Raw genomic sequence first — 17,834 nt, forward strand, 5'->3', positions numbered from 1 at the left:
AATCAGAAGGAACGATGCGTATACATGTATACTTCGCGAGCTTTCAGAAAATAACTTCAATTTTTTTTTTTTTTTTTGAAAATAGCGATCCACTAAAGAGCTAAGCTTGTAGGACGTGGATCGCTAGATAATTGAATGTAGATTACTTAAGTCGTTTGTAAAAATATAGCTATTTTGAGATACGCTGGCTTCGACAATAATAGGAAATAAGAAGAGAGTATCAATGCTAACGCCCAGACGGTGTTCATTGAACTGGTGTACCGGGTGTACCCTGACCGTACTCCCATCTCAGATGCTGTATGATTTTTTTTTTTCCCGTGATCAGGTGAAAACCTCGAAGGTATCCCTCCGTGACAGCTCTTTGGTGACACCGTACCCACTTCTACTGTTTGGAGGAGAGATATCCGTTCACCACAGGGAGCAGCTGATTAGCATAGATGACTGGATCACATTCCAGGTAAGTGCATTTTGCAACACCTTGACTCTAGCGGCATGTCATCCAACTACAAATAATAATATGTTATTGTTTCTTTGCTCTGTGAGAAGGGATAAAACCAGGATGATACCCATATTGCGCATTTATTTTCCAGATTTTTTTCCAATTATATGTATTCTTATTCTATGTACATGTATGATTTTTGTTGAAAGATGACGAAAATATACAACTTTTTCCTTTTCCACATTTTGTCTCTGAATGACAATACTTGGCAGATCTTTTTGTGGGAAATGATATATCGTATGTCCCAAAATATAATTACAAAAGTCACCTCCGCAATGATAACTTAAAAAATAGTGCATTAATCCAAATACAATTTCTTAGTGCAAACTATAACTTATTAGCCACATCTTATAGAAAACCTCTTCCGATTTGCTTCAGTGGTCAAAAGAGAAATGAAGATTTTTGTAGAACATGTCAGGAATCCCTTCCTTCCAAGTTCTGTCCATTGTGTTCACACATTATGCAGTTCGAAGAGCATCCAAGTGCTAAACTTGGAAGAATCAGACCCATGTATGACAATACATACTTTACAACTATCCACATTTTCTCTGTGACCACTTAACCAAATTGAATGGGGTTTTCTGCAAAATTTAGGTAAGATGTTATATTTTTAGACCCTGAAATAGCATTCAGACAGTTTTATCAGATTGGAAGTTATCAATGTGAAAATCTGATCGTAATTTTTTGGGGGACATTTTACCAAATATTGTTTTTTTCTTCTCCTGCTCTGAAAGGCTTCTGCCAAGACAGCTGTGATCTTCAAGGAGCTGAGGCTTTTACTGAACGTCTTCCTAGAGAAGAAGCTTGCAAATCCATCTCTACAAGTTCAAGGTGAGTACATTGTACAGTCTCCTTTGGCCACAAAGGAAATAAAATGTAGAGTCATGGAGAGGTTTTTGATAGGAGGAAGGATTCAGCACTGTTGTGATGATACCAACCTTGATGATGGTGATGAAGATATTGATGATTATGATAATGATATCAATAATAATAATAATAGTGATAATAATGATAATGATAATCATCATCAACATCATCATCATCATGATAATAATAATAATAATAGTAATAATAATAATAATGATAATAATAATAATCATAATCATAATCATAATCATAATCATAATAATAATAATAGTAGTAGTAGTACTACTACTACAACCAATTTCTTTATAGCGCCTTTTCAATGTTGTCTATGCTTGATGCTGTGGTGATAGCAGAGTAGATCATGCCCCAAAATTGTTCACATATTGTCAAATACACAGAAACATTTTGATATTCCTTTTCTTAAAGGTGCTACAAATATTTTGTACCTGCTTTCTTTATGTGAAGTGCATTGTATCAATCTCAGAGGATATGTATGAGTCCAGTGAAGTATCTTAAACGTGATATGCACGTCTCAGAGTAGATGTGTCCTGCTTGTCTTTTCTTTATGCAGTCTTAGTAGTGTTTGAGTTTAGAAGTCCACTAATCAAAAAGTGTATGAGCTTGTAAATTGCAATGCAATTACTTGTAATGTAATCTTAGTAATGTCTTCTGTGTTATATTTATGCTGATAAGACCAAAGTCTCTAAGCGATCATTCAAATTGCTTGGTGCTTTTGATATTCTTGGACTGGCTGCCTGTTATAGATGAGACCTCTCCCTGAATTTGTTGGAAATTATGTGTGGATGAAATCATCTCTGCCAACCACCTTTTTAATTGCAGCATTCTCAAGCACTGAACTTTCTTCCACAATGAAGTGAAGGGCAGTGTAGAAATATGCTGGAGGTTTTTGTGTTTGCGTGTTTTTGGTTTGTTTGTTGTCGTTTTCCTTCACTGATAAGTCATTTGTTCAGGAAGAATATAAAACTTGTACCCAGTGATCTCAAATGTATTATTGCCTTTTCCCACTTCCACCACATATTGTTTGAATTGAGATTCCTACTGAAGATGCAAGGTTTTTATTTCCTTTGCTGCAGACGAGAAGCCGATCATGTCTCTCGTGGAGTTGCTGAAGGCAGAGAGGACAAGATAACAGAGGAGCTGGAAACTTTGTGTGCATCTCTTGGAACCATCATGGAAGAATTGCTACATCAAATATATGCAATGTAATCATGCCGTATCTAGTCATGTGATGTGATGTAAGGTTCATGCCAAGATTTCAATATGATTATTCCAATGATAGATCAAAGCTGGTAAATAAAAAGAAAATGTGTAGTATAAGAATTATATGATACATATGTATTCATATTTATCCATCACAAATTCGTTTAGTCTACTGTGCAGGGGAAATCAAGTACAGTGTAGTGACAACTGCAAACAGGATAGAGATACAAGTGCAAAGATGCCAATGTGTTATGTCTGTGAAATTACAGTATATCTGTATGAAGGGGACTGGTCATGAAACATCAAATTTAATGATAGATCAAAGCTGGGAAATGAAAAGAGAATGTGTAAAATAAGAACTTTATGATATGTATGGATTCCTACTTATCCATCACAATGGGATAATTGTACTGAGCAGGGAAAACCAAGTGTAGTGACAAATGAAAACATGATAAAGATACAAGTGCACAGGTGTCAATGTGTTTGTCAGTGAAATTATAAATATATGCATATGAAGGGAACAGGTCACAAGATATCAAGTTCGCTTCAAGACAAAAAGAATCCATTGTTGATTTTGCCCCCTTGGAATGCAAGCTGGAAGAATTTAGTTCTTTCAGCAGAGTTCTGTGTGTGTTTCCCACACAGTATTCCCCATGAATACTGCGGCATAGTGGTTACGACTCCCGACTCCGAGTCGGACGACCCGAGTTTGATTCCCACCAAGTGCATACGTCCGTGGACAAGATGTTATAACCCATTGTTTTAACCCATCATGTCCCTCTCAACCAGGGTGTATAAATGGGTACCTGGCAATGCTAGGGTAATAATAATGGCAGGGCCCTCTGATAGAGCAGTGGCAACACTGAAGAGGTTTCCCTGGGTAAATAAGACATTATCATTATCAGTGAGAGGACAGGTGTAGTTTAACAGTTACAGAGAAGAGGGTGTGACAATTTTACAGTATCTATTTGATGGTACTTTAAAGAGATTATACACTAGTGGATTTTGAGACACATCAAAAGTGAAGTAAATGTGCAAACTGAAATGAAGACAAGCACAAATTTTATCTAGCATGTAGTCAAATATTTGTGGTTGTTTGCTAGAGAATATATGTATGTTCTGTCATACAATTTTCCATGTCAATCCTTTCATTTGTCTCAAACTTGTTACAGTAAGAGTATTATATTCAAACCAAACTCTGGTGAACTTAAAACAACCATAAAAAAAAAAAAACAACAGTAAAAATTGTGAAATATGGCGATTCAGCTCAAAAATAGAATATTGATTAAAGAATCAAGAGTTTCATATCTTAAGTTCCTCTTGTGTTACTTATAAAGTATTACATGTTCTTATCAAACTCCACAGTTTCCAGCCTTGCTCACTAGGCTGAGGCCTGGTTGAGCCTTCACACTTTCCTCTAACAGCAAATTTACTAAAGCCTAACCTACAACTACAATGTAGCTCGTATACAGACATTCCAGCTACACTGTATCTGTTGCAACCCAATCCATCACAACTCAACCCTGGGTGCAAATTATTCTCCATGTAATACAGTATATCACATCTTATTTTCTTGTTATGATACTTACCAGAACCTTACCCATACTCATGAAAAGAACATATTCCAGAATGATTATGAATAAGATCCTACATATGAGGTGTCAAATACAATGTACAGTGTATCCAGAATATTTTCTGTTATCTAAATCCTTAACCTGCTTGTCACCAAAGTGCCCTATCACAAGTTATGTCCAGCCAACTGACAAGAACCAACCTCGCAGACATAGGCGAAAAAAAAAAAAAAAAAAAAAACCTATGGTCAATCATACATTTTTCAATCTATCATGTTACCACGATATGCACATCTTTGCAAGGTCCCATGGCTTACTATACTGTATGACCAGAATCTAGGGAGATTTTCAAGTATGACCACCTGACCTGCCAAGCTCAGTCCCTGAAATACATAAGTCCTTAATTGCTTTATACTCTTGATTGTTAAAATCAAGGGAAACAAAGAAAAACATGCTGAAGACTGTCTTTATTGCAAATTGTGAAAATGAGATTTGGCAAATGGGCTAAGCATGGGTTCAGCATAAGCAAATGAATTTACTATCTCTTTCTTTTGAATTTGAACTGTAATAAAAAATGCATCACTACTTTTTTGATGAACTCAAGAGATTTGGAGTTACAGGGTCATTTATTATAGAGGTATTGTTCTCTTGTAAGCATTCATGTGACGTCAGCATAATACCAATATTCCACTGTTGATTTGTTCATAGAGTGCAAGCATGTATCAGAAATGTAAATGAGTACATATCATGTTCGCTATGTCCAATGATCAACCACAGTCACACAACTTTGTATAAAGACCGTACAGTGTATTGGTTCCAGCTTTGTGTATCAATTTCAAAGTGCAATCACACAGGCAACTATTTAGATCTACTAGGTCAGACAGTCCCAGTTGTCTCCCACAAGAGTTTGAGTGGTAAGGACTTTTCATGAAGAAAATAAAGACGAGTCGTATACGAAATGTTCCCATTAAAATGTGCCCTAAACTTGTGTACTTTTTAAGCAAAGACAAATGAGCATGGACGAGAGAGAGAAAGGAAGGGAGGGAGGGGTAGGGAGTGAAAGGGAGAGAGAGAGGGAGAGAGGAGAAAGAAAATACATGTACAAGTATTACAAGTGAACTTCAATGTCAAAAGACAGGAAGGGTGTAGGACACTTATTCCACACTGACCCACTTAAACCCCAATCATCCTGACGGCCTCTCTCCCTTGTCCAATTACGAAGAGCGATTGTCATATTTTGGTCTTCATGGGATGTACAATTTACCTTACACATTACTCACAAACCACATGTCATGGGGACAGTACACATGCAGGTCATTTCGAACTTGCAGACATTCACGGCAGTTCAGTATGCTACGTGTTAATTAATTAGGAAATCCACCCAAAAAGATAAATGAACTCTAAAAGAAAGAGAAAAAAAAATCCCTACAGACGTTCCAAAAATGACAAATATCGGATATGAAATAAGGAAGTTTTGACATTTTGAAATTTCACATTTCCTCGGAAAATATTTCTTGACCAGTCCTTATGAATATTCAAATGAGCAAGTTGATGATATCATGCATTCACAGTTTTCATGTATGTTACTGTATATGAAATTCGGGGGGAAATTTGTTATTTTTAGCTAATACGGGTAAAAACATATTCCCATATAAAAACACAGTTAAACCTAATTGTAGCCGCCACCCATGGGCGGCGAAAAAACTGGCCGTTACAGAGAGGTGGCTGCTGTAGACGGGGTCGTTAACATGACTTTTCTCTTGGGTATTGTGTTTAATTGCCGTATACGGTAGATGGCTGCTATAGACAGATGGCCGGTAAGGCAGCTTTGACTGTATATCGGAGTTAACATTTGTTCCTACAGTTGTATTTATTTTGGGTGGTTTAAAGCAAATTTTATATTTATACAGCTGAAATATGAGATTTTTGTCATTTCTGTATGATGAAATGAATAGGGAATTGTGAGAGCATGACATCAACTTGGTGATTTTAATATTCATATAACGACTGATCAATAAGTATTCCGAAAAATGTTGAAACTTCAGATATCATAACTTGATTATTTCTTACCTGATTTTGATCATTTACTGTTCTACAGGATTTTGTCCTCTTTGTTATGATATTGATAAAATTCTGAAGTGGATTTCTTCTTTAAGTGTTTTTCTGTTTATGCACAATCTTTCTGTGACCACGAAATGTGAGTTTAATCAACAATATGCGTCTTTTATTCCAAACGGCATACATGAATTATGTTTGTTGAACTGACTGGAATCACAAGTGTACATTAAAGCGTTAATTTCAGATAACAAACACTACAACTGTATATGGGGGAAAAACCGCACCAGTTATACGTCGATTAAAGTCTGAGTTGTCAGCACACTGCTATAAGGATATGCTGACATGCAAAGCCGTGATACAGAGAATTAGTTCAAACGGGAAAATATGAATTCAATTCCATTTTGTATTAACCTTTATTCCGTGGTACAACGTGTATCTGTTTAGATATCAAGGAAGAATCAATTTACTACTATTAATTTAAGCAGGCAAACTTGCTTTTACCGTATGATACGACAGTGATGTGTAGTTATATGGCCCGCATATTTTGCGTTATATTGGTCGAGGAGTGCTGAAGGAAACAATTCACAAATCTTCTATACTATATCTTTTTAGTTTCCGACGCCATACAAAATGAGTGAATACATTGAGGTGGATATAACCTAAAGGCAAAAACAAAAACAAACAAAGAAATGTAGGACATTTCGGGTTAAAGAAGTATCCTGTCAATGTGTCACAGGATAATATACGAGTCAAGAACGATTGCTTAAGTATTACTACATCCAGTTTTGATACCACATTGAGAATTTGTAGAGAATCTACTCTAATCATGAACTGTTTGATATCAACTTTCTACAAAGCGAACCCGTTTCGTGTTCTCATCCAAGTAATACATTCAGATCTAGGATCAAATGCTCATAGAGTCATAATCATTCGATTAAATAAAAAAAAATAATAAAATCACCACAAAAAGGGAAAATGCGCAATGCGCCATCAGCTTGTTCGTATCTTTGGCTGCGTAAGTAGACAACAATCTGTGTAAGAGACAAGGGTGCTAAATGCCTGTCATCCAAAAGGAAAGTCTGAATACGTGCTCCTGATTATCATGGTTTCAGTCGAAGCCTTTTTTGTTTATTTTCTGGAGTACACAAGAACTAGCAGTAAAAGTAGTACATAGCCTTCAGCTAAATCATTGCAACTCAAAGCAAATAATGAAAGGTTATCATCAGCCCTACAATTAACAGAAAGTTGGCTACGTCAACGTGAATGACAATATGGATGTTGTGGGATGTTGCGAAGTCACAACTGAATGAATTCAAACCTTATCATTAGATGAATTTCCGGAGCGAAAATATATTCTTCATCGATGTAAAGCGGAAACAACAGAAGATACAAAAGCAAACAAACAAACAAAAAACAAACAAACTATTGACTGGGTAACATACGAGTCATTTGGTCCACAAAGAGGATTCATCATGTTGGTGAATTTTACATTCAGTGCAATGATTATAATTCACTCTGCTTTGTGCGGACTGAGGGCTTTCCGCATTATAGTACCTTTCTTTTCTTTTTCTTTGCTCTTCCTTGATGGGGAAATGGAAGTTAAGTGTGTGCTACCTGATTGTAAACGTCGATTTAATCAACCGTGAACGCACAAGTCTATGAAACAGTGATATCTATAAATCAAAAAGCCAAAAGTTCATTCAAGACATCATAATTCCGCTTCGATTCAGTCTTGAACAATGCTAAATACATGTATATCGTCATGAAAGTAATCTAATACACAAAGCCAAACATCAAAGACAATTCCAACGGAACGAACATGAAATTACCTTTCGAAATAACGCCCTTTTCCTTATTACCTGCAGAGATTACAAGTATCTTCAAACAAACGAAGCAATAACCAGAGTGGTAGTCGCTTCCTAAACTAAATAGAAACAAAGATCATCTTTACAACTATACCTATCAGTATAAGACAGCGTTAGCGTATAGGAGAAAGAAAATAATGTTATCGTATAGTGAATTTACAGTGTGAGCATTATTCAAAGGGAGAGTAACGTATATGTGCAGGAATACGGAGCGCCCCTTCCAAAAAGGAAAAGAAACAAAGTATAAAACAATGAAGTATGTTGCTGTTACAGTGTTGTTCGGCTGTGCTGCTTGGGTTGGGGTGACCGAAGGCGTCAGGGTTTACTTTCCAATGAGACCCACGCCCTCCTCTTCGTCTTTTCTTTCACCGGTGCGGTTTCGGCCAGGGTTTCTCAAAGTCACGACCAGGGCTGCGAGTAGAACAATGACAACGGCCCCCATGGTCAGCACGGCAACGCCCCAAATCGGCGATGTCCAGGCCTGTGTATCACCTGTATAATCAACATTATTTTGACAAATCTATAACAACAACGCTTATTTGATTTCGGTAAGCTGAAGTAGTTGTTGTTTTTGATAAGCACACACTTCCTTTGTGTGTCACTTTTTGATGCGCTTCTGTCGTTACACGTCATATCCATTTTAGTTCAGATAAAAATACCTGTTGCCGTTTCAAATAGCGATGTCACGAGAGATTTTACAAGTCATACATGTAGTTAATATTCCAACAATGAAGGACGTCAAATTACAACAGCTGCTGTAAGAAATGTGTACAAATAACTGAATCTAATAGAATTATTTACCTATAGACGGCATAAATGCAAAAAGTGGATTTAGTGATTAGTATGTCAAGGTGCACTTCAGTATCTATTTACATTTCATGGCAAAACTCTCTTTAAATAGGGAGGCCAGTGCGACACTTACCGTTGGAATCAGATTCGACCCAAGAGTTTTGAGTGTCCCGTGCAATGCGTATAGGGCCACGAGTCACTCGCTGTGTGGGCATAGGTGGCGGAGCGTAAGCCGCCTCACGCCTACGTCTGTCCGGAGACTGACTGGTGTAGCCATCACTGCACGCTTGTTTGCATATTGAATTATCGTCATCTTTATCACAGACGAAAAGATCACAGTGGATGTATACCTGTGTATTAATGATAATATTGAATGGAAAATTTGTCACGCCTTTCCTGGCCAAAAAAGTTCCAATCTAACAGTATTTAATCATGTTCATAGACATCATAAGTATATATCACTCATGTATCGCATTACGAATCTGCGTCGTTCCTTTCACCATGTTCACGTCAGGCAAAGAGATCACTGGGGATGTGTATCTTTGATTTCAAATATTGTATGGTATATTGTTCACATATTTGACTAAGTGCATGATCTTATAAAAGATTAACACAAAGACGAACAGATACGGATGCACGAGGATGCAAAGAATCTTTAATGCATTTTGGAAGTTTGCTTATAAATGCCAAAATAAATGCATGCCAACACATCCGTACAATTAACCGACACCTGCAAAAGTATACGGGTGTCACATTCATAAACTTTATAACTTTTTATAGTCAGAAAAGTTTTATTAACAGTTTTAATGTTAAAAGGGTTTTATTCATAAAATGCTGATTTTGAAACAGACGCAAGTAACAAAGATTTATTTGAGCTTGTCGGACAATCACGCTATAACCATGATAAAGACGAGTGCCCCGTTCTTGGAAGTTATAATAATAAATAAATAATAATACATTACATTTGTAATGCGCTTAATACAATGTTTCTAAGTTATGGGTCACAATAATCTTTCGGGGTCTGTACATCTTTATTTACCTTCCAGGGGCTGGTTCGCGCGAAATTGAATTTCTATATCTTAATAGCTAAGAAGGAGTCCATGATGTCACAACTATAGGTAGAATGAATAGTTTGCTGTTTAGTTCATTTCAATTCAAGTCAAGTCAATTTAAATATCGTACATTTTTACACATACTACAGCTATGACAAATCAATGTTATACAAAATAAATGCATATAAACATACAGCTGAAAGCAGAACAAAATGAGCAGGTGCATAATATGTATAATTTTATGAAACTATTCGTTCAAAATAAATCTGGTATTGGAAGAGAGAGGACCACGCAAAAGTCAGCTTGTATAGATATGGACCACTCTAGAACTTGATAAGCAACGAGGCCAGATGATGACTTACCACTTGATCAACATCGCCTGCTAGGAAGCGAAACGCTCTGGTCTTGACGTTGATAACGTTAATGGGAGTGGTGCCTGAGCAAGTCAGGGACGTTACATCAACTTCACCGCTTGTCACCGCCCTGAGAGGTACAAAGACGCAGATATAGACTTTACTTGGTAATGAATGTAACAACACCAAAAGGAAACACTTCTCTCCTCCCAGGACTGGACGCTTAAATTATTACTTCCTTTAAAAGTTAGAGGTCGCAGAATCGCTGGTTAGCCCTCCCCGCCCCTCACACACACAAACACACACACACACACACACACACACACACACACATAGGACTTTAGAGCGGTGGGGGGGGGGGGAGGGCATTAACCCTACACACCGAACTCTGAGCACTGCCATGTTCCACCTCCCCCCCCCCCACCCACACACACAAAACAAAAACAAAAACAAAAACAAAAACAAAAATGCCGGCACGCCCCTCCACGGCCCTTCCATTGACAACAGGAGAAAAGGAATGAAAGGAAACAAAACAAAGAAAAGATGAATACACAACTGCAAAACGTTCGGTGTCCCTTGTTAGTCACCGCTAGTAAACATCTAAAGGTGTTCACAATTGTTTGTTCTTCACTTTTGATGTTTAAACAGCTTAATTATTTTTGGAGACCTGTATTACTTTTCCTTTTAATTCTATTTTTATCTAATATTACGATTCTCAACGGAGTTTTGCCAGTTATTTTCCTCGATTTTCCCCCATTTTTTAAGCCAAAAGTGTGTGTATGTGTCCCCCCCCCCCCCCCCCTCCCCCTGTTCAGGGGCCCCAGTGTGCTAAAAATATATATTTAAAAAAAAAAGAAAAAATGTTCCGAAGCTCATCAGATCTTCCAGCTTACCAATTTTGTATGAAATCATACGAGTCCGTCGTGTCGTAGTTGCCACCAAGTGTTGCTCTGCACGACTGAATAGACAGATCTAAGTGGCCGTAACCTGATGACGCCTGGAAGTAGAGCTCCTCATCCAGGTGGACAACCAAAGGAAACCCCTCAACAAGGTTGATGTATCCAGCATCATCGTAAAACTTGAGGCCTAGCTTGTATTTTCCTTCCTCTTCCAGATTGGTGTCTAGAATGTAATCCTCCAGTTTGTACCAGGTTGCATCTACTCGGGCCGTGCGGTCGTAGGAGCATTTGATGGGTATATCTACCTTGTACTGTCGACTTATTGTTCCTTGGGGATCCCGTCTGTTTGTTATTCTGTTGGTGTATACATGCTTATCCTCGGTCTCCTGCGAAGCAAAATAATGGAATTTTAATACTACAATTTCCCCCAAATCAATCATTTCATAAATATCTCACTCGACAGAGTTCCATGCACTAACCTTTCCTACGAACGCCTTAAACTCAAACACTTATTCATACTGGATTATTTTTGGGAACTCCCCGACAAACGATATCAACATTGCTCCTTCAATATAGTGTTATTAAAGATTGTTTAAGTTTTCTTTTCTTTTACACTTTTATGATTCCACAGAATCGACTTAGCCTCTATATAGCTCTACCATCATTCATTCAAGAATCCAATTTGACCTTCATTTTATTGCTACTATAATTATTTCCACCGCTTTTCTCTAGCTTAATGTTCTTCAATTCATTACCTCAATCCTCCATTTTCTTTTCCAATTCCACCCTGTCTCTTCAGTTGAAGTGTTGTCAAGTCAGTCTTGCTTGTTGTCCTGTTGTAATGTCAGTTTTTTAATGAGTCTTCGAATCTATTTTGTTGTTTTGTAGTTGATAAATGTTTCGCTGCTGTTGCTTGGATACTCATCTCACTATATCATCTGCATTATTCCTTCGTGAGGAACAATAGTGAAGTGCATGCTATCTTGTTTTTCTAAAGAATGGGAAAAAATGGATTGAATTGAACTGATTTGAATGAAACCCAAGATAGTCAGTATTACATTTTGTTGTTGTCTTGGAGCTGTCTTCACTCGCACATTCACGAATTGACTAAAACACACCCCAGAGGTGCACTTTGGAGTTCGGAATTTGCAGGGGAAAATGATAAAATCACCCACACTATCTCCACCTAAATTAGCTACATAAGTGCTTTCACCATACTTTCTGCCTCTCTTTTTCTCTTTCCCTCTCTCTGCAATTATGTCTCCCTGTTTTTTTCACTTGCAAAAGCAAAACGAAAAGCATATACATACGCACACTGATGCACAAACATGACTATGTACAAAAATGACGCGGGAGGTTGAATCCACAATAGAACCTAAACGGTTTTCAGAGATGTCATAGATGATGAAATGTAAAGGGAAGTTTATTTCCTTTTCGAAGTTTTCTTGAATAATATTATATTGGTGTTTCTACCACGCTGACCAGGGGCGGATCCAGGAATTCCGTAAAGGGGAGGCGCCTTTGCGAAATTAAAGGGAGGACGCACGCACCCCCCCCCCTTTTTGTCTCTTTATTTCTTTTGTTTTACCCAAAAGTAAAGAGCTGACACGCGCCCATCTGGATCCGCCACTGCTGACGCCGAATGCAAGTGCAAAGTAATATTGAATATGTGTGAAATCGAGTCATTAAGATATTTACAATTTAAACAACAACATTAAACAACAGTCAACACAGATATCAATTTCGGAATTCGTCGTATTTTTCAGTGGAGCCACAAGTGGTTTGAAACTTTGTAAGCCTGTTCGAACGTGTTTTGTTTTATTTTCATGCCTCCGCCACAAAGTGTTGCCGGAGGCATGATGTTTTCGGGTTGTCCGTCCGTCCGTCCGTTTTTCCGGCCGTACCGTAATCAATTGGACAGTGTAACTTGAAACCGTTTGAGGTATCCTAATGAAACGTAGGGCCTATATAAGTAAACAAAGCTGTACCAATCAACTTTTGGGTGCAAATGCTCAAGGTCAATGGTAAGGATCAAATTCTTAAAATTTTCCACTATTTCACTCATATCGACAATGCCTCAAGGTATTTTCTTGTATTTCCTTCATGTATTGCGAGATAAAAAAAAAAAGAGCTACGGAAAATTTTGGGATAGGTCAAAGATCAAGTGAAATGTCAAATGTCAAGCTGTCTGCAGGAGTCGTGAGTTTTGTGGTCATTGAGTCAAAGGTCAAAGTCAACGGTCAGGTTAAAATTCTAAAATTGTATTACTCTATGCATAAACTGAAAATACAGGGGGCCCTATATAGGCCAACAAGGATTATGGGGCCTAGTGCACAGTGGTTCTCTAAAGATGGACTTTTCGTAATGGGGTCAAATGTCTTGTGAAAATGGTAAAATGGCACAGTTTTTCCCATATTTTGAACATAGCTCAAAGCATTGTCGTGAAAATGAATGTTACCAGTAAGTAATTAGGCATTTGAAGAATATTATGGAACATGGGATCATAGGGCAAGGGTCAAAATTCGAGTGAAAATGCTAGAATTCCTGAATACTTCCTCTCTTACACAAAGTATCCATCCATCCAAATAAAATCTGGTTCAAGGAAGTAGACATCAAACACATTTGTGACAAACGTGCCATTTTTTTTTTTTTGTCAATTATCATGTGAAACTGTCATCTCACATTCTCAAGACCTTTACTGTAAACATTATTGGGATCAGAACCTTTGACCTAGTCAGCCGAAGTGGGCTCTTTAATCTCTTGCAGAAGATAGGATGCCCCCAAGACTGCTCTTATTGTCACATCCTTTCACGAGGACATGCAAAGCAGAGTCTGCATAACGTTGGAACTTTTGTGAGCAGCGGTGTGAAGCAGGGCGGCGTCCTCGCACGGACTCCTTCGGAATCTTCTTCTCCGTAATCCGTACCAGAGCGGACGGGAAGCTATTTACCATTGCCCGACTGCATGCTAAAACAAAGGTTAGAGAGGTTCATATCCAAGAAACGTTGTTCGCTGTCGGGGCTGCACTGGTATCGCACACAGAGGCCGGATTTCGGAGGCTGATTGACGATCGTCTATCCCATGCCTGCAAGGAATTTGGACTAACCATCAGCCTGAAAAAGACTAAGATCTTGACCCAAGAACTACGTACTACACCTACCTTGGGTTGACAGTGACATAAGCAATAGGATAGGGAAAGCTACAGCAGTCATGGCCAAACTGAGCAAGCATGTATGGAACAAGGGGCAGTCAGCTGACCAGGAACACCAAGCTCCACGTTTACAAAGCCTGCGTCCTCATCATCCTGCTATACGGCTGTGAGTCCTGGGCAACATTATGACGGCCAGGAGAAGATCGAGGCTCAATATACCTTCCAACACCACTGCCTCAGATGACTCCTGAACATGACGTGGCAGGATAGGGTGACAAACACAGAGGTCTTCAAGCGTATTCTCAGCATGTTTTCGCTCCCCAGCCAGAGAAGCCTCAAGTGCATGTGGTGGGTCATGTGCGTCGAATGCTTATATGTGGTGGGTCATGTGCGTCGAATGCTTATGGACATGTTGTATTGTCATGAATGTACATTCTGCATGGTAGACATTTATGGTTGCTTAAAATGTGTGCATGTATACAGGTGGATCAGATTAGTGGAAAAGTTTCTATTTGGTATAGCTACAGTACATGCATGTGAAAGGAAAGAGCTCACCTAATCCAGGATGTTCTAGGAAGTGCCTACATATTTGGCTATGTGATTCAATACAGGTCTACACTCTACATGTAGCCCATCATGATTGGTAGCTAGTTATCTTAGGTATGATGTTATGCAATACATACACTACCTGCAGCCCAATGTGATTGGTCGTTTTTTATAGGTATAGACAGGAAGTCAGGGATCTGGAGGGCAGGCTCTTGAATGCGCAGTAGCCCCATATTGGAGAGAGTTGCAGAACATTCAAAAAGGGGTGAATGGATTTATATAAGCCACAGCTAGAAATTCTGAAGTAGGCAGAGTACTCAACACTTTTATGCTCTATAGAGAGTATGTTACTTCTGGCTCTGAAGCGATTTGTTTATAGTCAGTTCTGTGTTACCTGCTGGTCTGCTACATTTGTGGAGATAAGGCCTGGGAGACGTATTGCCTGGGAGACATACACTTACCTGACTCCATTTTCATGTCTATGGACATTGCTACATTGAAGCTGTGACGGGCCGGATTCCTAACAGGATATTTGCTATACTACATGTAGTATATTACTAACATCATTCACGCGGTCACATGTGACGCGGTCGTCATAACATCTGGATTCTACATGTGTTTCTGTGGATTTATGCTTTGGATTATGATCTTGGATTACGATAACCTTTGCCCATTGATTTACGTTTGGGGGATCATTCATCGATGCATCGACGATCATTCACTCTGTGCATCGAACATCATCTGTCATGTCTGTGGACATTTCTAAGGGATTACACTACTGTATATTTCGCGAGGTTTTTATTTTCGCGAATTTCGTGAGTCAGGTTCTATTCGCGAAATTAAAGACACGCGAAAATATTGACTCTGATCAAGCTATGAATGTAACGTACGCGTAGGCCCTATACATTTCTCCATTCGGTACAGGACTACACGATCGCGAATTTAACCACTCGCGAAATCATCGGGAAGTTCCGATTTGCGAAAATTTAGACTCGCGAAATATATGGCGCATACAGTATATGGACCTTGTGACTTCACATTTGACTGTAATGCATGTAAGTCTTGTATTAACATTGTACCGATGTATAATTGTAGGCTACTCATTGATCATCGTCTGTACCAAAAATATCACTGTTACTGTCTGTTACTAAACAGCCTGAACATTAGTTTAATGGTTCTTTTGTGAGATCATTCTCGGTGTGATTTTGGTCGTAACAGTATGGAGAGCTATGCGAGGGGTCTTGCCCCTGACGACAGCATCTTCGCTTCATGGACGTGTGGAAACACAACATGAAGATACATGTAGTTGACATTGACACCAACACCTAGGAAGGTGCAGCTGAAGATGGTCAGCTGAGGAGAGACACCGTCAGGGAGGGCGTCAAGAGGGCTGAAGCCGCAAGGCACGTACAGCAGACCGATAAGAGAGCCAGTAGGAAGGCAAGGGCAGCCTCAGTCTCAGCCCCAACGGATTTCATCTGCCGCATGTACTCCAAAGGTTGTCATTCAAGAGTGGAACTTAGAGCCACTGAAGACGGTGCAAACTTCCTGCCTAGTGCTATGCCATCGCCTCTCGAAACGAATGGATGCCAACCAATCAACCATTGGGAAAACCATGTGATATTGCAGAGGTATATCAGTCGCCACGGCGATATTTCTTTTTTGTGTACCAATGATACGCAAAATCGCAAACTTAGATTTTGATTAATGTAAAACGGATTTCATTATCATTATGTTCACCTGAAAGACTGTTCCACAAAGCAGTGTCGTTTCGTTCCAAGATACTTCTAATTCGATACCAAAGGGAGGTAATCTAATCACAATTCTGCCCCCAAATATGGAGGCTTCTCCATCTTGCTGTTCTTTGTTTCTCTCAGATGTTGCTATCTTGCCACCACATTCTTCACTAGTTTGATTTTCAAACACGAGATCCTTGTAGTCATCTTCATGCGCGAGCAGGTTGACAGGGATCTCTACGAGGATGCGATCCGGTGCACAAAGCAGCCAGATGTCGTCTGTGGATGGTTGTGCTGGTCGAGAAAGGAAAGGAGGAGAAAAGGAAAAAGGACATGATCAAAATAGATAATTGTTTTTGGCAATATACATTCTGTTAATTTCTCTTAAAAAACGAGAGCATTCAGTTTGATTTTAATAGCTTTTTATCTTAATAAAGTCTAAAACAAGTTCTTGAAAGCACGAAGGGTTTTCAGGGCTGCCTCGACTGCATCAAGCAAGTCAGAGAGGCTTTAGTTCTTATAATGGGAGCTGGAAAAGATTTCTGATTATTGTACAGGCGACCTTGTAAAGAGTTACCATTTGTAACGGGAGATTTGTAGGACATGATAATATGTCTATAGCTATCTTTGTGAAATATGATTTAAGACCTTATGTCCAGATTTTCGTAGCTGTGATTTGTTCACTATACAACTGTATTGACAACAAAATCAATACCATGTTTTCGCCCAGTATATTGAAAACGTGCCCCTCCCCGAAAAAAAAAAACACAGAAAATGAACGAACACTTGCTTACAAACATACATAAATATGTAAAGAGTATGCCAAAAATGAAATGGTGAAAAAAAAAAATGTGTCATGACAGCCTGATGAGAAAATCATATACCGTTCTTCGGAAGGTCAGATTTCATATTGGGACGGACTGATACCTTAAGTATTGTCCTTGAATCTCATCTAAATTTTGGACCGAATTGAACAATTCTTCAAAAGATGTTTCGAAACTAGCAGCTTTAAAGATTGGGCGGGGGATATTATGCGAGGGATAGTGTTTGCCTGCCATGCGAGTGATCTATTGCATTTTCAAAACTGGAATTCAACGATGTGGTGCACACATTTGTGAAATATTTTGAAAATACCAGTATTCAAATATTCTGAGAAATTTGGAATGGCTATGATGGTATCTGTCACCTCTTGCTCCGCATGTGCGCCATTACCCCCGACAACCCTTT

At 38.7% G+C, this 17,834-nt stretch overlaps 2 protein-coding genes across 2 annotated transcripts in view; one reads left to right on the plus strand and one right to left on the minus strand.

The window, feature by feature from the left end:
- Nucleotides 1-2,559, plus strand: part of LOC140238247 (ATP-dependent RNA helicase dhx29-like) — a 33,782-nt gene extending 31,223 nt beyond the window's left edge. Inside the window, exons 29-31 of the mRNA XM_072318183.1 lie at nt 326-457; nt 1,234-1,330; nt 2,461-2,559. Of these exons, the coding sequence (XP_072174284.1) occupies nt 326-457; nt 1,234-1,330; nt 2,461-2,516 (285 nt within the window). The 3' untranslated portion in view covers nt 2,517-2,559. The remainder of the gene's footprint in view (nt 1-325; nt 458-1,233; nt 1,331-2,460) is intronic.
- Nucleotides 2,560-8,403: 5,844 nt separating this feature from the next.
- Nucleotides 8,404-17,516, minus strand: LOC140238248 (ZP domain-containing protein-like). Its single transcript, XM_072318184.1, has 7 exons — nt 17,492-17,516; nt 16,693-16,901; nt 16,117-16,224; nt 11,169-11,560; nt 10,285-10,405; nt 9,004-9,220; nt 8,404-8,573 (listed from the first exon to the last, which is right to left on the minus strand). Exons 1-7 carry the CDS (start codon nt 17,514-17,516, stop codon nt 8,404-8,406), a joined length of 1,242 nt encoding a protein of 413 aa, XP_072174285.1.
- Between the last annotated feature and the right edge of the window lie 318 nt (nt 17,517-17,834).

The sequence above is a fragment of the Diadema setosum genome, chromosome 14 (assembly GCF_964275005.1).
Source record: "Diadema setosum chromosome 14, eeDiaSeto1, whole genome shotgun sequence".
Classification (NCBI taxonomy): Eukaryota; Metazoa; Echinodermata; class Echinoidea; order Diadematoida; family Diadematidae; genus Diadema; species Diadema setosum.